Genomic DNA, 25,834 nt, shown 5'->3' on the forward strand with positions numbered 1-25,834 from the left:
ACCCTATATTGCTTATAATTGTCAATAATTTGGTTAATATTGAAGTCTATCCTTGCTCTGCGTCGATAATGTATACAAATCATTACAAATTTGCTCTAACACTTAATATTGGTAATTTTACAATTTTTAAAAGTAGTTTTTTCATGACCATATATCTTAAATTCATATTAATCATAACGTTCTGATTATATTCATTAATTTTTAAATGTTTTGATTTTATTCAAAACCATAGTTTTTTCATTCAAATGTGCAAATAAAAAAATGTGTTTGAAAATACAATAATTCAAATTGTATTTTCTTTGATTTTTTTATACAAATGTGTTGATTTGAAATATTTGAATTTGATTTTATTCAATATTGCATTTTTTTTTGAATGAACAAAACTAAATAAAATTTTCTTATGATTAAATGATTAAATCAGGAAAAAAATGATTTTTGCAGTTCTCTGACATTTATAGAAGATAGAAGAAGAATATAGATATAATATTACAATACATATTAAAACTAAAGAATTATAACATCTTAAATATCTAATCTATATGTATGTATATATTTAAAATGAATGTGTGTTTGTTTGTATGTTTGAAGTTTGTAGACGACTAAACGGATGAACCGATTTTCTTGACATTTTCACAGTGTCTACTTTTTATTTTGAAATTTCAAGTGGGAGAGGAGCCACGCCCATATACAAAATAATTATTAAAAGTTGCATAAAACTGCAACAGCTAGAGTCCTAAAAATTTTTACAGCCAACTCTGACATCCATAAGAATAAGGAGAAGTGGCACCTCTCACATGAATTAAATACAAAAATTCGCTTATCTTGGAAACTATTAGAGTTAGAATCTTCTTATTAGAAGAACTTCAATATCTATGCGAATATTTTGGGTAATAAATTGGCGGACTACCAATGGAGGAGCAGAACCACCCATTCGAAATAGATAAAAAAATTCGTATATGTGGGAAACTGAACATTTTGGTGAAAAAAGGGTGCATTTCCATCAGGGAGTTGTGGTCTAGTAAAAATTGTATATATGGAAAACTATTATAGTTAGAATCTTCAAAATCGTTAACTGGGCTTTTTATTTTTATTGTTTTTAGGGTAGTAAAGCACACTGGATATAGCTAGTATTTTATAAAATCAAAATAATTTTACTTATAACTATATACAAAACTACTTAAATTTTTACAATTTTTTTTACAGTTTGATCAACAATGACTGATAAAACTGATTGCTTTGAAAAGGATTGTTCTGTTCGAGTAGCGATTCGGTAAGTGTTAAAATTAACATAGAACTTTGTAAATAATTCGGTATTTTATATATCGTTAATAACCTAGAATTTTCATTTTAAAAATTACAGTTGTTATCACTAATTTTTCTTTTGCGTATTTAAGTACATATTTATAGATATTTAGTTTTTGACAACAAATATATAGGTTCTTGATCACAGAGTTACCGCTTTTCGTACCAATTTAACGGAACCACGATTTCGAAAATCACAATAATTTTAAAGCCTTAAGAACAACTTTAAATAGTATATATTTAATTTCTGAAAGTGGGAAAGCTTACTAGCTCCATTCAAATAACGAAGATGTGCGAATTAAAACAAGAATGTATAGTCGACATGTGACACCCTACACCAATTACGCGTATATTTAAAATATGTATGTTGAATTTTTCATTAATTATATCTAAAAAATTTTTAATCAAAAATGGTCCGATCCTCATAAAATTTGGTGAATGGATTTATTTTTGTATAAATTACACTTATTCTTAATTTTATCGTGTGGTAATGTTTTCAAGTGAATTATGGACGTTAAAGTCATTTTCTGAAGGATATTTTGTTGTTGTAGCAGCGACACCTGAAATTACACGTATATATAGTTAAACATTATTCCCTACTCTTCTTCTTCTTCGCTCTGGTTACCCAACTCCGTTAGATCTAAACCCAGTAGACGAGCCGCATCCAACGGCTCAGTCCAAAGGGATTCAGGTTCCAACTGAGTTGGATTTGCCCTGCAGTTAAAAAGGTGTTGAACATTGTGTGGGTCTGTTCCACATGCAGGACAAAGATCTTGAATGGTGTCGTTTATTCTCGACCAGTACGAGTTTAAACGGGTACACCATCCGGATCTAAGTTGTGCCAATACCACTCTAGTACGACGTGGTAGGTTTCGTTCCTCCTTTGCAACGGGTGGGGGACGACCTCCCAGTATTATACTATCGCGGTGGGAATTGATGGAGTCTTCCACCGCCTGTTGATGGATAGTATTCAAAGCTGTCCTGTATGAGCTTTCGTCCTCTATATCATCCAGGTGTTCTTGGATGTCACTCTCATACATACGAAGATCTTTCCCGACATGCCTCGGGGGAGGGGGTTCTAACTCCGTTAGATGGTGGTTTGACATCCGATGACATCCCAGTAGGAACTGCTTTGACAGCATGATGTTATGTTCCTTAACTGAAAGCATCTTCGTTTCGTCATGCAGATGTTCTTCGCATGTCATTTGAATGCAGCCTTGAGACTTGAGTACCTTGTTTCTACTTCGCATCTTGTTGCAGATTGCAGTGGTGTGCGCTGAGGACATAAGGAGGCTATCGAATGTGACACCAAGTATTTTGGGGTTATTTACCGTCGGAATTTTTTCGCCATCGACTGTCACATCCAGTTCTAGCCCTACTTCCTTAGTCCAGGTGGTGATGAGAGTTGCTGAGGATTTCGTAGGCGATATTTTTAAATTCCTTAAATGGAAGAAGCTGGAAAGATCACATAGGTAACTGTTTATCAAACCGTAAAGGTCATCAATACTATTGCCCCTGGCCAATATCGAGCAGTCATCGGCGTAAGATATTATTGGACGCCGTCCGGGGGTGTTGGGAGTTTAGACATGTAGAAATTAAACAGGATCGGCGAAAGAACTCCACCTTGGGGTACTCCCTGTTTAATTCTACGAGATTTAGATCTCTGGTTCCTCAACTCCACAAATGACTGTCGTCCACACATGTAGTTCACTAGCCATCTCTTGGTGTTGTCGGAGAGACCAGATGTTAAAATGTCTCTGAAGAGAATGGCGTGATTGACCAGACCAAACGCTTTTGATAGGTCGAGTGCCACGAGGACCGTTCGTTGACATGGTCGAGCCTGATTAAGGCCGTGGCAAACTTGTGTGGTGATGGCGGTTAAAGCTGTTGTTGTACTGTGCTTTAGGCGGAATCCATGTTGATGATCTGCAGGATGTAGGTGTTGTTGTAATTCCGGGAGGAGTAGTGCCTCAAGCGTCTTGGCAATTGGTGACAGGAGGGAGATAGGCCTGTAAGATTCTCCCTGGTTTGCATTTTTCCCTGGCTTCAGCAAGGATTGACATCGACAAATTGAGGACTTTTGTAAGGTACTCAACTCCCGGTTCATCCAAATTTTTCAACATCAACATGGATATACCGTCTGGGCCAATAGCTTTCGATGACTTAGCATCTCTGATGACCTGAGGATATTTTGTATGTGGCTAGGGTGAGAGAGATGTGGGGCCAAATTTCGTCAAGTTATATGGACACTCCGATAAACAGTTTCAGAAAGTGATTCTCAGCAGAGACTTTTAAGGGGTGGGTATAGGACCAATATTTTTGGACGTTACAATCATCAGCACAAACGCATAATATGCAATAAAAATTTTAGAAATATGCAAAATATATGAAATTTAACGCAAAATATGGAATTTATGCCAAATCGATGCCATTTTGTAGTAAATTCGTTTTTTACATTATTCTGCATTATAATCTTTATTTGAGTGGACAATAAATGTATTAAAATGTATAAAAAGCACACATCTCCTGTGGAAATTTTAAATGTAGCTAAACAAAAACTGACATAACTTCTGAACCCATTGAGATCCCAATTTGACATTTTTACATCTCAATAATAGTTCTATTGTCTATTTTCAGTTAAAAAATTAAGAAAAACAAAATATAATCTTTCAGGATTTTCAAGGATAAAGAAAATTTTGTAACGGTGGAAAACTACTTAGACCGGGTTTTCGAGTTGGCAAACAAATGCCAATTAATAATCAGATTAGTTAATTTAAAAATAAATTTAATCCGATGTTATTCCCATTTGATGTTTTGGAGTACAAGATTAAACTTTGCTGTGTTGCCATACAAAACAACAGAAAAGGTCACTGTTTGTTATCAAAACAATGCATATTTTATAAAAAAGAAGAAGACAATTGTAAATTTAGTATGAAAATTAATGAAAACTTAAATTTAAAAACTGGTTAAGGAGCGCACAACAGGCCCGATAGAGGCCTAGGTGTATTTCTTCGGATTTGATGTATATACATCCTCCTTTCAAACTAACTAACTAAATTAAAAAAAAAAAATATTATACTAATCAATAAATAGAACATTTTAATGTTTATATTTATAAAAATTATATTATTTTTTTTTGCATCAGCTGTTTACACTTTTGTACATCATGCTTAAGTTTAAACCACCTCCATCGTGCGCTTAAACTTGCAAACAAAATTAACTAATTGAGTACTCAAAAACAACTTTCGAGGATTAATTTTAATTTAATCGCTATTCTTTCACCTAAAGATTGGCCCTTAGTAAGTTGCTAAGTTAAAGTGAAAACATACAAATACAAATTGTAAAAGGGCAAATAGTAAATTGTTGTGAAAATACACATTAGGGATAAATTTTGGCAAAATGTTTGGCATACCAAAAATAATGCAAATTATTTGTTTAGGTCATTTGGCGTCAAAAACATCACGCACCAACCTCAATTTCTAAAACTAACCAAATTTCTTAATTTTTTTATTTTAAATATTTATATATGGGCATTCTCACCGAAAAGTCTACTTTTCCTTTAGCGCTTGTACTTTTTTAACAATCGCGAAAAAATAATACAGTGGTTTCTCATATTTTTAATGCTCTATTTGACTATGCTGTGCTAACGTACATACTATTTGCAAAAATTGTCAATAGTTATATTCCTACTACACATACATGTTTATTTCTTCTTCTTTTAATGAGCAATATTAGTTGATTTGCTTTCAACTTGTAAAACAAAATCAATTCAGTTGCTGATCAGCACTTATCAAAGCATGGTCTGAGCGCGACTGTTTAAAAAAACATACAGTAATACAGCAATAAAATTTTACGAAAATGTAAGAGAATGAGAGAGAACAGTTAATATCCCAGTTGGAATTTTTTTGAACATTTTGACCACACGAGTTATAACTCTTCTGCACGATCATACCGATACTTTCATCGGGAGTAAATGCTACCCAATCATGTACTCTTCTAAAAGAATATTTTATGAGCCCCACTTCTGATCAGTTCCGTCATATTTTCGTATCATTTTTGAGCAATTTTCGAGTCGAAATACTAATCTTTTTAGGGTCATTTTCTAATCATATTTTAGTATTTTTTGGGCCTTTTCTGAGTCATTTTTATGCATGTTACAAACAAATTCAATAATACAGAGAACAGTTTTTGATCTTCCGACTAGACCAGTGGTCGGCAAATTACGGTTTGCGAGCCACATGCTGCTCTTTGGATGTGATGCTGCGACTCTTTTGTTTAATACACACATTTTATTTCTTTTATAAAATAAATGTATTTTTTTAAATCGTTCTGAATCGATTAATGAGTAGTGTATCAAAACTAACGAAACAATTCTCAAACGCTTCTATAATGTGCCCAACTTTTGAATTTTTTTAAACGTTCTATATATTAGCAAAATAAATACTAATCTCCTTGCTCTTGATTGCCATCACAATCGTACATTTGAGAACAGAACATATCCAGTAATCGACATTGAGCCATTTGGAATTGGTACTGAATTTCTAGAAATGCAATTGATCGATTTAAAAATTAGAGCTTTGAGTAGTGGAAAATTTCCATATTTAACAAGTAAGAGTGCTATATTCTTCTTGTGTCTTAATTTTTAAGTGTACGTTGCTACCACAATTAAATCAAATAAATCAGATAAATCAGTTTTCTAAACTGTTTTATCATATATAAATAATAATATAGTAAGGGTGATGGTAGTACTTATTTTATAATATTTAATAGTTTTTTTTTAATGATTTGATTACCTGTAAATTTGCTTATGGTCAATTTTGGACCGATCCTCCTAAGAATTTACAAAGATTTTGGCTTCAATAAAACTTACGCAGAATATCTTATCAAAGCCTTATATGAAGGCCCGATGCTCACAACATTTGACAGAAAGATTTAAGACCCTACAAAACTAGTTCATGACGAATTTTAAGCTATACTGGTATTTTTAAGCCAGTTATGGCCGTTAATGTCATTCTATGAGAAAGGCCATTTATAAGGTCAATTATGAACCGATCCTCAAAAAATTTGACAGTTAGAATTATGTTTATATAAAACTGGTTTATGTCGAATTTCGTTGCTTTATTATAATTTTGAAGAAGTTGTTTATGTCGAATTTCGTTGTTATTCTTTAATGTTAAAGCAAGTTATAGTTATGGGCGTTAAAACCATTTTATGAGTTAAACCTTATATGGGGGTAGAATCAATTGTGGACCGATCCACTTAATATTTGGCAGAGAGATTTAAGTTTCTATAAAACATGTCTGTACGAAATAACTACTCGCCTTGAATGTTTGTAAGACACTGATAATGTTAAAAGACCGCGAGTGGTTGTAAGGCACTCGTTGGATTCTTTTTGAACACTAAATTTATTTATAAAACTAAAAACTAAGAACTATTAAACAAAATCTTAAAACTAACTTAGAACTAAGATAAGACCTCATGCACTCTTTTTATTCATTCGATCTTATCAATTTAATATTCCCATCTAAGGGTGATAGTGATAAGAATATGCTCTATTTCTAATTATATCTTATAATGTCTATGCGTTACATAAACAAGAGAATTAATGTGCATCTTAGCACTAGCATTCTTATCATTACTAAATGTAGTCATAAAAAACTAGGCGATAAATATTTATTTGCAACTCAAGTGAACTAATCGAATAGTTTTTATGACTAAACTCAAGCACCAAAATAAGATTTTAAACCATGTTCAAATACGTTTGAACATTCTGCCAGGGCACAGTGAGGCAGAATGGAAATTTTTTGGAAATAAATCTGGCATTTCTAAACGGCTGATCCGATCGGGATAAAATTGGGCGTGAGCGTAGCCAAGGAGTATTCGAGTTTAAGTAAAATTTTTAAACTCGTGCCATTTTTTTGTTTTTCACCCAAGTACAAAGATTTTTATATTTTCTGAAAGCGACGAGATCTTGAAAAAACATGCTTGGACATACTACTTATCTCTTATAATATCCGAGTTATAGGCATTTAAAAATTTAGTTATACAAAATTTACCATACCTTGGTCCGCCTTTTTTTGAATACCGGGCGTAATTTTGGACCAAATGGATTCAATTTTTTCTTGTTAGTTAGACAACGATATAATATACAAAAAATTTCAGATCAATATCATTTACAGATCCAAAAATATACGTTTTTTAATTTAAAAATTCAAAAAATTTTCTATTTTTGCCGTTTTTTGCCAAAAATGTGTCTTAACTCTTTTATTTTTTTTTTTTTATTATTATTCTGCGACTAGTCTAATTTGACTAACGAGCAGATTTTTTCAATTAAATACAATGATTAGTAGTAAGAATAAGATATAACACTAAATATATCCAAAATACTGTTTTATTTAAACCAGATGATGTGGTTTAATGCGTTGGAGTCTATTTGGTGTTGATAACTTTTGGTGGTGTGATATTGCAAATTTTTTCACTACGTCTCTGACAAACTCTACGCCTAAATCACGGTGAAGGTCATGATTTCGAACGTACCATGGTGCATTGACCATGTGTCTTAAAACTTTATTTTGAAAAACTTCAATGTGTTTAATTGTTGAATTTTTGGCACATCCCCAAAGCTGGCATACATACGTCCAAACTGGTTTCAGGATTTGTTGGTAGACAAGTATTTTATTTTGTATTGACATAGAAGAAGTTTTACTTATGAGCCATTTCAGGCTTCTGTACTTAATTTCAAGTTCTAGCTTTTTCTTTAGTATATGATCGAGCCAAGTAAGTTTAGAATCTAGCGTAAGACCGAGGTATTTTGCGGTTTTTGATAATGGAATTGTGGATTCTTGCATTTTGAGAGGAACATGAGTTGTATTTTTTTTTAGTGAAAAGTTTACATGTATAGATTTTGAATTGTTGATTTTTATTCTCCATTTTGAAGCCCAAAAGGAAATATTATTAATAGCTGGTTGGATATATTTGGCTGCTTCTGTAGTAGATTTTCCAATCGCAAGTACAGCTGTGTCGTCGGCAAATGTTGCTATTGTAGTGTTTGGTGTGTTAGGAATGTCATTTGTAAATAACAAATATAGTAGAGGGCCAAGAATGCTCCCTTGAGGAACGCCCGCTTTTATATCCTTCAGCTCCGAGAACTCATTTTCGAGTTTTACATGGAAATAACGATCTTCAATGTATGATTTTATGATTTGGTAATACATTGTTGGAAATATTTTGGACTGCTTATATAACAGGCCATACTTTATCAAATGCTTGAGCTACGTCTATAAAAACAGCAGAGCATATTAACCTTTTGTCGAAAGCGTTTTCAATTTTTTCAATTCAAACTCTTTTATTAATAAAATAAAATTTTCTTTAAGAACATATAACAATTTTATAGTTTTCTAAAAGGTATCTTTACGCAGAACGCTTTGGCGTAAAAAACTTGTCCTATTTTTTGAAAATGTTGCCACTGCGTCCTTCCGAATATGACCTATTTTTTATCAAAACTTCAACTTTGGGCGACATGTTCTAAAATCCCAAAGCTGGGATCAGAAAACTGAAAGCAGTTTTGGAAACCTCAATATATTTTCTATTTACTCCAAAAGTATTTTCCCAGCCCTGAAAGAAATGTGGACCCTATGGGCAAAAATGTAAAAAATCCCATTTTTGGGATTTTCATTCCTATTTTTGGGAATAGCGGGATGCCCTTTGACCTTTTCAATTTTTTTTTGCATTTTCTTATTTGAAATGACAAATTTAACAAACGTTGAAAATTTCATTGAGTTTTGTTCATAAATAAAGATTTTGTCATATATTACATATTTGTTTAATTTCTAAAACTATGATTTATATCAAAATTTTAATAGGGTCGCAGATAGCTACAACAATTTAGTCCATATTTATCCCTTAATATCATTTTTTAGTTAGATATGGAAATTCTCGACCCTTTACAAAAAATTTCAATATCCAATATCTCAATTACATTCAAAAATATGTTCATTTAAACCCGTGTCCTTTAATTTCATCTTTTTCATATTTTAGTATTAAGTATGACAGAACATATTTAAATCTTATATTTACCTATTTTCTATTTGTTTGCTTATCCTTATAATTGAAAGGTCCTATTATGCTTAAATTTTCAAAAATTTATAACTATTTTTTACCTAAATTTTTTCGACACATCATGTCGTTCTGTTTCGTTTATGATCACGTAGGTAAAAATATACAGGTAATGATAATTTCGATTCATTCACTAATAAGAAATATCAATGACTGAATTACAGGTTATAGTAATATAGTCCTAAATGTTAATAGGTAGACAATTCGTAATTTTTTACTTTGGAATACCTGTATCGGAAATGACAAGAATTGGTGTTCCGTTTTATGGAGTGTATCTTCAAAAGGGCCAGAAAGAATTGAAGACATTTCAAATTATATATAAACTACATATAGTAGAAAAGTAGACAAAACAGGCATATCAAAAATTGAAAACTTTTTGATGTGAAAAGTAAGTCTGTGGATGGAAATCAAAAGAAATTTCGATTAAAATTTTGTAGTTGGATGGAAACTACTACGGAAATCTCAACTTACAACACATCAACAGGAGCGCCTTGCAAGTCATACGAAGACTTATGTTCAAGGTCAAAAAAAAAGAGGGTCACACAAAAACTTTTTTCAATCTCAAATGAGGAAATTGCTGATACATTTAACGAAATGCTGAAAAAGGAAAACCAACCTATGGATGTCGTACATATTACAACTATTCTTCCTAATGCATCACCAAAACGACTTAAGCGAATTGTGGAAAGTATACTAACTCCAACATCATAATCAAATTTTACTGAAGAGGAAGCAATAGCGCTTATGTTGGAACTGGGTCTCAGTCGAAATAAGTACCAAATATTAAGGAAAGCTCTGCATGAAAAAGGACACAATATATTACCATCATACAAGGCGATCCAGGAAAAAAACAAACTATCCTACCATCACCTATTGCTGTTAATGATGTGGAAGCTTGTATTGATATATCATCTTTGCTCGAAAACACAGCATCAAGAATTGTGTCGGACTTTCCAGAAGACCAACTAAGGAAAATTCATAACTGTGATGTTGTCTTAATGTGTAAGTGGGGATGTGACGGTTTATCAGCACTTCCAGAATACAAAGAAGCTTGTGGAAGTCGGACATTAGCAGACTACAAAAGTGTATTTATGTCATCATTAGTGCCATTACGAATTCGTTCATATTCCCTTAATCCATCATCGTCAAGCATCGGAAATTCATTTGAAGATATATGGATCAATACAACTCCAGGTTCAAAAAATTTTTGTAGACCCATTGGATTTGAATATATAAAGGAGTCAAAGAAAACAACAAAAGATTTAGTGGAATATTTAAAAGATGAAATAAATGCATTGGAGCCCATTTGCATAAAAATAAAGGAATTCTCTATTAACGTATCATATCAGCTAAGCTTAACAATGATTGATGGAAAGGTCAGCAATGCCATAACAGAAACTTCTTCCTTCTGGAGATGCTCAATATGTAATGAGAAAAAGTCGCAATTCTCAAATATAAACAAAAGCAGAAGTATTAATGAAGAAGTCCTGTCTTTCGGAATTTCACCACTTCATGCCAGAATACGATTTTTGGATTACTTTTTACACATAGAATACGTCCTCAAATATAAAAGTGTGCCAGAGAATCTTACTAAATCAACAAAAAATAATGAAGAATTGAAAGAACTGAGAGCTGCGGAAAAAAGCAGAATCCAAGAAAAATTTAAAGTTCAGATGGGATTAAACATCTACAAACCACTTCCAAGTTGCGGTAGTACAAATGACGGTAATACGGCGAGAAGGTTTTTTCGTGATTTTGAAATTACTTCAAAAATAACTGGAATCGACAAGGAGTTGCTTCGAAGAGTTAACACCAGTGATTAAAATTACTAATATATTAGTAACCAAAATGCATATTTTCTCCTATGCATACGTATGTAAAATTAAAATATAAATATATTTTATGAATATAATATATTTAATTGCTCCCATTCGAAATATTTCTAGTATTTTTGCTAAAAATATTTACCTATACAAACTATTGCATATTACAGCTTACAGACAAATATAAAATGTCTTCACATACAATATATTACGCAGCAACTCGCTAACATATTTATAATACCCACATATATTTCATATGGCTTGCCTATAATATTAAAATATTTTCCTACACAAATTATTCGAAGTCAACAATATTGAAGCCATGCAAGCAGTAATATACGAACATGAAATGTACGCAAGCAGAGCATATACTTATGTGCCGACGAAAACACGAAACAAAACGATAGTCGCGACTATCAGGTTACAATATTTTTACTATCAAACTTAAATATTATTTACTATAGGAAATGACTTATGGTCTAAAATTTAACATTTCATGTTGATCTTGAAAAATTATAAAATGTGAAAAATGCAAGATATAACCAAATTTTATTTAGAAAATAATTGAAAACGTTTATATCTATGTATGTACATATGTTTTATGTATATTATGGGAAAAATGTATGCATAAAATAACCAAATTTTAATTAGAAAATTTTTGAATTGAATTATTGAATGTATGTATTTATTAAATTTATGTTTAATTTTTATGTGGAGTATTAAAATGTATGTATTTGTATTGATTGTAATATAATTAGAAAAAAATTATATAAATACTTAGAGGATCATATGAATGTAAAAATATATTCAAATATGCAACACCATTTATATCTGGTTTTGTATATACATATGTATGTATGTAAGTATGTGTGAAACAATAACAAAAAACACATTCGTCATAAAAATGACCTGTAACAGCACTTTTCTTTCCTACTTTTCACGCACATTCCATAACGGTGGATTACGATAGGTCATTTTTTGCTTAACCTTTGAATTGGTTGAGGGAAGAAGATATGTACGTGTGATGCAAAAATACATTCGTCATAAAAATGACATGTAGTAGAACTTCTCTTTCCTACTTTATCATTTTACGCACATTCCTTAACGATGGTTTACGCAAGATCCTTTTTTTTTGCTTTACTTGAATTTGTGGTGGAGAGAAGAGGAAAGAAATATCATTATTATTTAGTCTCTCTCATGCAAATTCAAAAGGTTGGCAATGGCATATGCAAATTTATTAACACCTATATATTTTTTTCTTCGCTCCTGTTCATTCATTATTGTAAGATAATTGAGAGTATGTAATAATAATTTATAGAAATGTGACATATGTATATGTACATGCATATGAAAAACATACATGTATATGTATGTAGTACACTCATACATTTTTGTTGTTTTAACCTTTCACAATGTAAAATTACAAAAACAACTTTTTATGTTTTTATGTCCCCTCTTAATTTTTTGCCATCCTGTTACAAATTTCTAAAATACCTATAATTTCCTTCATTATTGATCATTTCATAGACACTACTAATGCATTACTACCTGTTTACAAACTTATTGTTAGTGTTTCTTCTTTATATTCATATCATCCTGTTACAAACAATATGTTTAAATATAGCCTGTAAAAACAATTTTTTACATACATATATACATATTTGAATACACCTGTCCCTCGATTTGCATGATAGATTCGTTCCCGAAAAAATCGTGTAAATCGAAAAAATTACAAAAACTGGTATATATAGTATTTTTTTAATATACTTTTATTTGTTTTAATGTGAATAACATAACAAAGCAAACAAAAATAAACAATTCCACTTTATTTCACAACCAAAATAGTTATAAAATTCATAAAACTTAAAAATTAAATGCAATACAAATTGGAAAAAACCAAAAATATACATACAAAAATATTATGAGCAAAAAATCAATACATAAGCCGTTAAGCAAAAAAATAAGTTATATTCAACCAATTTCAGTATATGTACCTACATAATCGAGGAATCCCCTTTTAAATATCGTTGATTATTATCGTTATTTTTAAAAAAACTGTTAAATAACCTGTACAATTTTAGTATTTATATTGTTTAAGTACACAAACGGGAAATTCCCTTTCTAATGCTATTATTAATGTTGCCAGAATAATATTTATTATCTGTATTTTTAATAAAATAGTTAAATATCAGTAAATAAATGTTGTTTTAGTTATTTATTTACAATAAATTGTGTCAAAAGCTTGTTTTCATTTAAATAAAAAAATCGTGCAAAACGAGATATTTTTCATCCCTCGATTTACACGAGAAATAAAAAAATCGTGTTAAATCGAAATCGTGCGAAACGAGGGATATGTGTATATTTTTACATTCATATGATCCTCTAAGTATTTATATAATTTTTTTCTAATTATATTACAATCAATACAAATACATACATTTTAATACTCCACATAAAAATTAAACATAAATTTAATAAATACATACATTCAATAATTCAATTCAAAAATTTTCTAATTAAAATTTGGTTATTTTCTGCATACATTTTTCCCTTAATATACAATTATTTCAATTATTTTCTAAATAAAATTTGGTTATATCTTGCATTTTTCACATTTTATAATTTTTCAAGTTCAACATGAAATGTTAAATTTTAGACCATAAGTCATTTCCTATAGTAAATAATATTTAAGTTTGATAGTAAAAATATTGTAACCTGATAGTCGCGACTATCGTTTTGTTTCGTGTTTTCGTCGGCACATAAGTATATGCTCTGCTTGCGTACATTTCATGTTCGTATATTACTGCTTGCATGGCTTCAATATTGTTGACTTCGAATAATTTGTGTAGGAAAATATTTTAATATTATAGGCAAGCCATATGAAATATATGTGGGTATTATAAATATGTTAGCGAGTTGCTGCGTAATATATTGTATGTGAAAACATTTTATATTTGTCTGTTAGCTGTAATATGCAATAGTTTGTATGGGTAAATATTTTTAGCAAAAATACTAGAAATATTTTGAACAGAACCATTTTTTAAATATGCATATTTTTAAATATGAGGTAAATGCATATTTATTGCAAAGTCAAAAATAAAAATATAAAAGCATCTATTAATATTTAAACTCTGGTTAACACTATTTTAATGGCACTGAATAGTAAACATAAAATTAATGGAAATCGATTTGGGGAATATACATCTGAAATTTCTAAATTACTTGTATCTCTGTATCCATGGAGGGAACTAACACCAACAGTACACAAAGTATTGTGTCATGGTCAAATAATAATTGAATCGAATATTCTTCCACTTGGAGAGTTAACAGAAGAAGCCCAGGAAGCGAGGAATCGAGATTTTAAGCATGTTCAACTATTCAGCTCAAGAAAATGCTCCAGGCAATCACAGAATGAAGATATTTTTAATAGTTTACTTCTATCTTCTGATCCTGTTCTTTCAACTATGCGAAAAAGATGGATTTGTTATGAAACTCTATCATCTCAAAACAAGGAAGATTTAAAGGACTTATATTACCTTCTGGATATGTATAACGATATGACAGATTATTTTATAGAAAATAAGTAGTGTTAGGAATTAACTATATAAGTAGGTTGTAAGAATTAATTGTATTATGTTTAAGATAAACAGTTCAAATAAAAATAGCTATTATACTAACTGATGATATTGTATTAAATTGTGTTTTATGTTTCGGTGGGCGGGAAAGGTGGTTTGTGTGGGGTGATTTAGGTGTTGTTGTGCGTAGCTCATAATAAAATTATAATTTTTTTATTGTATATACAATGTTATAGTCTTTAATAAAATAATTAACTAAATAATTTTTAAAAATTGTCCAAATATTTTATTCAACACAAATGTATGTTCTGTCATACTTAATACTAAAATATGAAAAAGATGAAATTAAAGGACACAGGTTTAAATGAACATGTTTTTGAATGTAATTGAGATATTGGCTTGAAATTTTTTGTAAAGGGTCGAGAATTTCCATATCTAACTAAAAAATGATATTAAGGGATAAATATGGACTAAATTGTTGTAGCTATCTGCGACCCTATTAAAATTTTGATATAAATCATAGTTTTAGAAATTAAACAAATATGTAATATATGACAAAATCTTTATTTATGAACAAAACTCAATGAAATTTTCAACGCTTGTTAAATTTGTCATTTCAAATAAGAAAATGCAAAAAAAAAATTGCGGGGCATCCCGCAATTCCCAAAAATAGGAATGAAAATGGGAAAATACTTTTGGAGTAAATAGAAAACATATTGAGGTTTCCAAAACTGCTTTCAGTTTTCTGATCCCAGCTTTAGGATTTTAGAAATGTCGCCCAAAGTTGAAGTTTTGATAAAAAAATAGTTTTGGAAACCTCAATATATTTTCTATTTACTCCAAAAGTATTTTCCCAGCCCTGAAAGAAATGTGGACCCTATGGGCAAAAATGTAAAAAATCCCATTTTTGGGATTTTCATTCCTATTTTTGGGAATAGCGGGATGCCCTTTGACCTTTTCAATTTTTTTTTTTGCATTTTCTTATTTGAAATGACAAATTTAACAAACGTTGAAAATTTCATTGAGTTTTGTTCATAAATAAAGATTTTGTCATATATTACATATTTGTTTAATTTCTAAAACTATGATTTATATCAAAATTTTAATAGGGTCGCAGATAGCTACAACAATTTAGTCCATATTTATCCCTTAATATCATTTTTTAGTTAGATATGGAAATTCTCGACCCTTTACAAAAAATTTCAATATCCAATATCTCAATTACATTCAAAAATATGTTCATTTAAACCCGTGTCCTTTAATTTCATCTTTTTCATATTTTAGTATTAAGTATGACAGAACATATTTAAATCTTATATTTACCTATTTTCTATTTGTTTGCTTATCCTTATAATTGAAAGGTCCTATTATGCTTAAATTTTCAAAAATTTATAACTATTTTTTACCTAAATTTTTTCGACACATCATGTCGTTCTGTTTCGTTTATGATCACGTAGGTAAAAATATACAGGTAATGATAATTTCGATTCATTCACTAATAAGAAATATCAATGACTGAATTACAGGTTATAGTAATATAGTCCTAAATGTTAATAGGTAGACAATTCGTAATTTTTTACTTTGGAATACCTGTATCGGAAATGACAAGAATTGGTGTTCCGTTTTATGGAGTGTATCTTCAAAAGGGCCAGAAAGAATTGAAGACATTTCAAATTATATATAAACTACATATAGTAGAAAAGTAGACAAAACAGGCATATCAAAAATTGAAAACTTTTTGATGTGAAAAGTAAGTCTGTGGATGGAAATCAAAAGAAATTTCGATTAAAATTTTGTAGTTGGATGGAAACTACTACGGAAATCTCAACTTACAACACATCAACAGGAGCGCCTTGCAAGTCATACGAAGACTTATGTTCAAGGTCAAAAAAAAAGAGGGTCACACAAAAACTTTTTTCAATCTCAAATGAGGAAATTGCTGATACATTTAACGAAATGCTGAAAAAGGAAAACCAACCTATGGATGTCGTACATATTACAACTATTCTTCCTAATGCATCACCAAAACGACTTAAGCGAATTGTGGAAAGTATACTAACTCCAACATCATAATCAAATTTTACTGAAGAGGAAGCAATAGCGCTTATGTTGGAACTGGGTCTCAGTCGAAATAAGTACCAAATATTAAGGAAAGCTCTGCATGAAAAAGGACACAATATATTACCATCATACAAGGCGATCCAGGAAAAAAACAAACTATCCTACCATCACCTATTGCTGTTAATGATGTGGAAGCTTGTATTGATATATCATCTTTGCTCGAAAACACAGCATCAAGAATTGTGTCGGACTTTCCAGAAGACCAACTAAGGAAAATTCATAACTGTGATGTTGTCTTAATGTGTAAGTGGGGATGTGACGGTTTATCAGCACTTCCAGAATACAAAGAAGCTTGTGGAAGTCGGACATTAGCAGACTACAAAAGTGTATTTATGTCATCATTAGTGCCATTACGAATTCGTTCATATTCCCTTAATCCATCATCGTCAAGCATCGGAAATTCATTTGAAGATATATGGATCAATACAACTCCAGGTTCAAAAAATTTTTGTAGACCCATTGGATTTGAATATATAAAGGAGTCAAAGAAAACAACAAAAGATTTAGTGGAATATTTAAAAGATGAAATAAATGCATTGGAGCCCATTTGCATAAAAATAAAGGAATTCTCTATTAACGTATCATATCAGCTAAGCTTAACAATGATTGATGGAAAGGTCAGCAATGCCATAACAGAAACTTCTTCCTTCTGGAGATGCTCAATATGTAATGAGAAAAAGTCGCAATTCTCAAATATAAACAAAAGCAGAAGTATTAATGAAGAAGTCCTGTCTTTCGGAATTTCACCACTTCATGCCAGAATACGATTTTTGGATTACTTTTTACACATAGAATACGACCTCAAATATAGAAGTGTGCCAGAGAATCTTACTAAATCAACAAAAAATAATGAAGAATTGAAAGAACAGAGCTGCGGAAAAAAGCAGAATCCAAGAAAAATTTAAAGTTCAGATGGGATTAAACATCTACAAACCACTTCCAAGTTGCGGTAGTACAAATGACGGTAATACGGCGAGAAGGTTTTTTCGTGATTTTGAAATTACTTCAAAAATAACTGGAATCGACAAGGAGTTGCTTCGAAGAGTTAACACCAGTGATTAAAATTACTAATATATTAGTAACCAAAATGCATATTTTCTCCTATGCATACGTATGTAAAATTAAAATATAAATATATTTTATGAATATAATATATTTAATTGCTCCCATTCGAAATATTTCTAGTATTTTTGCTAAAAATATTTACCTATACAAACTATTGCATATTACAGCTTACAGACAAATATAAAATGTCTTCACATACAATATATTACGCAGCAACTCGCTAACATATTTATAATACCCACATATATTTCATATGGCTTGCCTATAATATTAAAATATTTTCCTACACAAATTATTCGAAGTCAACAATATTGAAGCCATGCAAGCAGTAATATACGAACATGAAATGTACGCAAGCAGAGCATATACTTATGTGCCGACGAAAACACGAAACAAAACGATAGTCGCGACTATCAGGTTACAATATTTTTACTATCAAACTTAAATATTATTTACTATAGGAAATGACTTATGGTCTAAAATTTAACATTTCATGTTGATCTTGAAAAATTATAAAATGTGAAAAATGCAAGATATAACCAAATTTTATTTAGAAAATAATTGAAAACGTTTATATCTATGTATGTACATATGTTTTATGTATATTATGGGAAAAATGTATGCATAAAATAACCAAATTTTAATTAGAAAATTTTTGAATTGAATTATTGAATGTATGTATTTATTAAATTTATGTTTAATTTTTATGTGGAGTATTAAAATGTATGTATTTGTATTGATTGTAATATAATTAGAAAAAAATTATATAAATACTTAGAGGATCATATGAATGTAAAAATATATTCAAATATGCAACACCATTTATATCTGGTTTTGTATATACATATGTATGTATGTAAGTATGTGTGAAACAATAACAAAAAACACATTCGTCATAAAAATGACCTGTAACAGCACTTTTCTTTCCTACTTTTCACGCACATTCCATAACGGTGGATTACGATAGGTCATTTTTTGCTTAACCTTTGAATTGGTTGAGGGAAGAAGATATGTACGTGTGATGCAAAAATACATTCGTCATAAAAATGACATGTAGTAGAACTTCTCTTTCCTACTTTATCATTTTACGCACATTCCTTAACGATGGTTTACGCAAGATCCTTTTTTTTTGCTTTACTTGAATTTGTGGTGGAGAGAAGAGGAAAGAAATATCATTATTATTTAGTCTCTCTCATGCAAATTCAAAAGGTTGGCAATGGCATATGCAAATTTATTAACACCTATATATTTTTTTCTTCGCTCCTGTTCATTCATTATTGTAAGATAATTGAGAGTATGTAATAATAATTTATAGAAATGTGACATATGTATATGTACATGCATATGAAAAACATACATGTATATGTATGTAGTACACTCATACATTTTTGTTGTTTTAACCTTTCACAATGTAAAATTACAAAAACAACTTTTTATGTTTTTATGTCCCCTCTTAATTTTTTGCCATCCTGTTACAAATTTCTAAAATACCTATAATTTCCTTCATTATTGATCATTTCATAGACACTACTAATGCATTACTACCTGTTTACAAACTTATTGTTAGTGTTTCTTCTTTATATTCATATCATCCTGTTACAAACAATATGTTTAAATATAGCCTGTAAAAACAATTTTTTACATACATATATACATATTTGAATACACCTGTCCCTCGATTTGCATGATAGATTCGTTCCCGAAAAAATCGTGTAAATCGAAAAAATTACAAAAACTGGTATATATAGTATTTTTTTAATATACTTTTATTTGTTTTAATGTGAATAACATAACAAAGCAAACAAAAATAAACAATTCCACTTTATTTCACAACCAAAATAGTTATAAAATTCATAAAACTTAAAAATTAAATGCAATACAAATTGGAAAAAACCAAAAATATACATACAAAAATATTATGAGCAAAAAATCAATACATAAGCCGTTAAGCAAAAAAATAAGTTATATTCAACCAATTTCAGTATATGTACCTACATAATCGAGGAATCCCCTTTTAAATATCGTTGATTATTATCGTTATTTTTAAAAAAACTGTTAAATAACCTGTACAATTTTAGTATTTATATTGTTTAAGTACACAAACGGGAAATTCCCTTTCTAATGCTATTATTAATGTTGCCAGAATAATATTTATTATCTGTATTTTTAATAAAATAGTTAAATATCAGTAAATAAATGTTGTTTTAGTTATTTATTTACAATAAATTGTGTCAAAAGCTTGTTTTCATTTAAATAAAAAAATCGTGCAAAACGAGATATTTTTCATCCCTCGATTTACACGAGAAATAAAAAAATCGTGTTAAATCGAAATCGTGCGAAACGAGGGATATGTGTATATTTTTACATTCATATGATCCTCTAAGTATTTATATAATTTTTTTCTAATTATATTACAATCAATACAAATACATACATTTTAATACTCCACATAAAAATTAAACATAAATTTAATAAATACATACATTCAATAATTCAATTCAAAAATTTTCTAATTAAAATTTGGTTATTTTCTGCATACATTTTTCCCTTAATATACAATTATTTCAATTATTTTCTAAATAAAATTTGGTTATATCTTGCATTTTTCACATTTTATAATTTTTCAAGTTCAACATGAAATGTTAAATTTTAGACCATAAGTCATTTCCTATAGTAAATAATATTTAAGTTTGATAGTAAAAATATTGTAACCTGATAGTCGCGACTATCGTTTTGTTTCGTGTTTTCGTCGGCACATAAGTATATGCTCTGCTTGCGTACATTTCATGTTCGTATATTACTGCTTGCATGGCTTCAATATTGTTGACTTCGAATAATTTGTGTAGGAAAATATTTTAATATTATAGGCAAGCCATATGAAATATATGTGGGTATTATAAATATGTTAGCGAGTTGCTGCGTAATATATTGTATGTGAAAACATTTTATATTTGTCTGTTAGCTGTAATATGCAATAGTTTGTATGGGTAAATATTTTTAGCAAAAATACTAGAAATATTTTGAACAGAACCATTTTTTAAATATGCATATTTTTAAATATGAGGTAAATGCATATTTATTGCAAAGTCAAAAATAAAAATATAAAAGCATCTATTAATATTTAAACTCTGGTTAACACTATTTTAATGGCACTGAATAGTAAACATAAAATTAATGGAAATCGATTTGGGGAATATACATCTGAAATTTCTAAATTACTTGTATCTCTGTATCCATGGAGGGAACTAACACCAACAGTACACAAAGTATTGTGTCATGGTCAAATAATAATTGAATCGAATATTCTTCCACTTGGAGAGTTAACAGAAGAAGCCCAGGAAGCGAGGAATCGAGATTTTAAGCATGTTCAACTATTCAGCTCAAGAAAATGCTCCAGGCAATCACAGAATGAAGATATTTTTAATAGTTTACTTCTATCTTCTGATCCTGTTCTTTCAACTATGCGAAAAAGATGGATTTGTTATGAAACTCTATCATCTCAAAACAAGGAAGATTTAAAGGACTTATATTACCTTCTGGATATGTATAACGATATGACAGATTATTTTATAGAAAATAAGTAGTGTTAGGAATTAACTATATAAGTAGGTTGTAAGAATTAATTGTATTATGTTTAAGATAAACAGTTCAAATAAAAATAGCTATTATACTAACTGATGATATTGTATTAAATTGTGTTTTATGTTTCGGTGGGCGGGAAAGGTGGTTTGTGTGGGGTGATTTAGGTGTTGTTGTGCGTAGCTCATAATAAAATTATAATTTTTTATTGTATATACAATGTTATAGTCTTTAATAAAATAATTAACTAAATAATTTTTAAAAATTGTCCAAATATTTTATTCAACACAAATGTATGTTCTGTCATACTTAATACTAAAATATGAAAAAGATGAAATTAAAGGACACAGGTTTAAATGAACATGTTTTTGAATGTAATTGAGATATTGGCTTGAAATTTTTTGTAAAGGGTCGAGAATTTCCATATCTAACTAAAAAATGATATTAAGGGATAAATATGGACTAAATTGTTGTAGCTATCTGCGACCCTATTAAAATTTTGATATAAATCATAGTTTTAGAAATTAAACAAATATGTAATATATGACAAAATCTTTATTTATGAACAAAACTCAATGAAATTTTCAACGCTTGTTAAATTTGTCATTTCAAATAAGAAAATGCAAAAAAAAAAATTGCGGGGCATCCCGCAATTCCCAAAAATAGGAATGAAAATGGGAAAATACTTTTGGAGTAAATAGAAAACATATTGAGGTTTCCAAAACTGCTTTCAGTTTTCTGATCCCAGCTTTAGGATTTTAGAAATGTCGCCCAAAGTTGAAGTTTTGATAAAAAAATAGTTTTGGAAACCTCAATATATTTTCTATTTACTCCAAAAGTATTTTCCCAGCCCTGAAAGAAATGTGGACCCTATGGGCAAAAATGTAAAAAATCCCATTTTTGGGATTTTCATTCCTATTTTTGGGAATAGCGGGATGCCCTTTGACCTTTTCAATTTTTTTTTTTGCATTTTCTTATTTGAAATGACAAATTTAACAAACGTTGAAAATTTCATTGAGTTTTGTTCATAAATAAAGATTTTGTCATATATTACATATTTGTTTAATTTCTAAAACTATGATTTATATCAAAATTTTAATAGGGTCGCAGATAGCTACAACAATTTAGTCCATATTTATCCCTTAATATCATTTTTTAGTTAGATATGGAAATTCTCGACCCTTTACAAAAAATTTCAATATCCAATATCTCAATTACATTCAAAAATATGTTCATTTAAACCCGTGTCCTTTAATTTCATCTTTTTCATATTTTAGTATTAAGTATGACAGAACATATTTAAATCTTATATTTACCTATTTTCTATTTGTTTGCTTATCCTTATAATTGAAAGGTCCTATTATGCTTAAATTTTCAAAAATTTATAACTATTTTTTACCTAAATTTTTTCGACACATCATGTCGTTCTGTTTCGTTTATGATCACGTAGGTAAAAATATACAGGTAATGATAATTTCGATTCATTCACTAATAAGAAATATCAATGACTGAATTACAGGTTATAGTAATATAGTCCTAAATGTTAATAGGTAGACAATTCGTAATTTTTTACTTTGGAATACCTGTATCGGAAATGACAAGAATTGGTGTTCCGTTTTATGGAGTGTATCTTCAAAAGGGCCAGAAAGAATTGAAGACATTTCAAATTATATATAAACTACATATAGTAGAAAAGTAGACAAAACAGGCATATCAAAAATTGAAAACTTTTTGATGTGAAAAGTAAGTCTGTGGATGGAAATCAAAAGAAATTTCGATTAAAATTTTGTAGTTGAATGGAAACTACTACGGAAATCTCAACTTACAACACATCAACAGGAGCGCCTTGCAAGTCATACGAAGACTTATGTTCAAGGTCAAAAAAAAAGAGGGTCACACAAAAACTTTTTTCAATCTCAAATGAGGAAATTGCTGATACATTTAACGAAATGCTGAAAAAGGAAAACCAACCTATGGATGTCGTACATATTACAACTATTCTTCCTAATGCATCACCAAAACGACTTAAGCGAATTGTGGAAAGTATACTAACTCCAACATCATAATCAAATTTTACTGAAGAGGAAGCAATAGCGCTTATGTTGGAACTGGGTCTCAGTCGAAATAAGTACCAAATATTAAGGAAAGCTCTGCATGAAAAAGGACACAATATATTACCATCATACAAGGCGATCCAGGAAAAAAACAAACTATCCTACCATCACCTATTGCTGTTAATGATGTGGAAGCTTGTATTGATATATCATCTTTGCTCGAAAACACAGCATCAAGAATTGTGTCGGACTTTCCAGAAGACCAACTAAGGAAAATTCATAACTGTGATGTTGTCTTAATGTGTAAGTGGGGATGTGACGGTTTATCAGCACTTCCAGAATACAAAGAAGCTTGTGGAAGTCGGACATTAGCAGACTACAAAAGTGTATTTATGTCATCATTAGTGCCATTACGAATTCGTTCATATTCCCTTAATCCATCATCGTCAAGCATCGGAAATTCATTTGAAGATATATGGATCAATACAACTCCAGGTTCAAAAAATTTTTGTAGACCCATTGGATTTGAATATATAAAGGAGTCAAAGAAAACAACAAAAGATTTAGTGGAATATTTAAAAGATGAAATAAATGCATTGGAGCCCATTTGCATAAAAATAAAGGAATTCTCTATTAACGTATCATATCAGCTAAGCTTAACAATGATTGATGGAAAGGTCAGCAATGCCATAACAGAAACTTCTTCCTTCTGGAGATGCTCAATATGTAATGAGAAAAAGTCGCAATTCTCAAATATAAACAAAAGCAGAAGTATTAATGAAGAAGTCCTGTCTTTCGGAATTTCACCACTTCATGCCAGAATACGATTTTTGGATTACTTTTTACACATAGAATACGACCTCAAATATAGAAGTGTGCCAGAGAATCTTACTAAATCAACAAAAAATAATGAAGAATTGAAAGAACAGAGCTGCGGAAAAAAGCAGAATCCAAGAAAAATTTAAAGTTCAGATGGGATTAAACATCTACAAACCACTTCCAAGTTGCGGTAGTACAAATGACGGTAATACGGCGAGAAGGTTTTTTCGTGATTTTGAAATTACTTCAAAAATAACTGGAATCGACAAGGAGTTGCTTCGAAGAGTTAACACCAGTGATTAAAATTACTAATATATTAGTAACCAAAATGCATATTTTCTCCTATGCATACGTATGTAAAATTAAAATATAAATATATTTTATGAATATAATATATTTAATTGCTCCCATTCGAAATATTTCTAGTATTTTTGCTAAAAATATTTACCTATACAAACTATTGCATATTACAGCTTACAGACAAATATAAAATGTCTTCACATACAATATATTACGCAGCAACTCGCTAACATATTTATAATACCCACATATATTTCATATGGCTTGCCTATAATATTAAAATATTTTCCTACACAAATTATTCGAAGTCAACAATATTGAAGCCATGCAAGCAGTAATATACGAACATGAAATGTACGCAAGCAGAGCATATACTTATGTGCCGACGAAAACACGAAACAAAACGATAGTCGCGACTATCAGGTTACAATATTTTTACTATCAAACTTAAATATTATTTACTATAGGAAATGACTTATGGTCTAAAATTTAACATTTCATGTTGATCTTGAAAAATTATAAAATGTGAAAAATGCAAGATATAACCAAATTTTATTTAGAAAATAATTGAAAACGTTTATATCTATGTATGTACATATGTTTTATGTATATTATGGGAAAAATGTATGCATAAAATAACCAAATTTTAATTAGAAAATTTTTGAATTGAATTATTGAATGTATGTATTTATTAAATTTATGTTTAATTTTTATGTGGAGTATTAAAATGTATGTATTTGTATTGATTGTAATATAATTAGAAAAAAATTATATAAATACTTAGAGGATCATATGAATGTAAAAATATATTCAAATATGCAACACCATTTATATCTGGTTTTGTATATACATATGTATGTATGTAAGTATGTGTGAAACAATAACAAAAAACACATTCGTCATAAAAATGACCTGTAACAGCACTTTTCTTTCCTACTTTTCACGCACATTCCATAACGGTGGATTACGATAGGTCATTTTTTGCTTAACCTTTGAATTGGTTGAGGGAAGAAGATATGTACGTGTGATGCAAAAATACATTCGTCATAAAAATGACATGTAGTAGAACTTCTCTTTCCTA

The 25,834-nt window shown here is 29.7% G+C and overlaps 1 protein-coding gene across 1 annotated transcript in view; it reads left to right on the forward strand.

Moving 5' to 3' along the window:
• Positions 1–25,834, forward strand: part of LOC119611144 (kinesin-like protein KIF21B) — a 213,554-nt gene that overhangs the window by 64,291 nt on the left and 123,429 nt on the right. Inside the window, exon 2 of the mRNA XM_037966629.1 lies at positions 1,204–1,270. Within this exon, the coding sequence (XP_037822557.1) occupies positions 1,215–1,270 (56 nt within the window). The 5' untranslated portion in view covers positions 1,204–1,214. The remainder of the gene's footprint in view (positions 1–1,203; positions 1,271–25,834) is intronic.

Source organism: Lucilia sericata, unplaced genomic scaffold, assembly GCF_015586225.1.
Source record: "Lucilia sericata isolate MDLA Ls3-8-SP2 unplaced genomic scaffold, ASM1558622v1 Contig000030F_arrow, whole genome shotgun sequence".
NCBI classification, from domain to species: Eukaryota; Metazoa; Arthropoda; class Insecta; order Diptera; family Calliphoridae; genus Lucilia; species Lucilia sericata.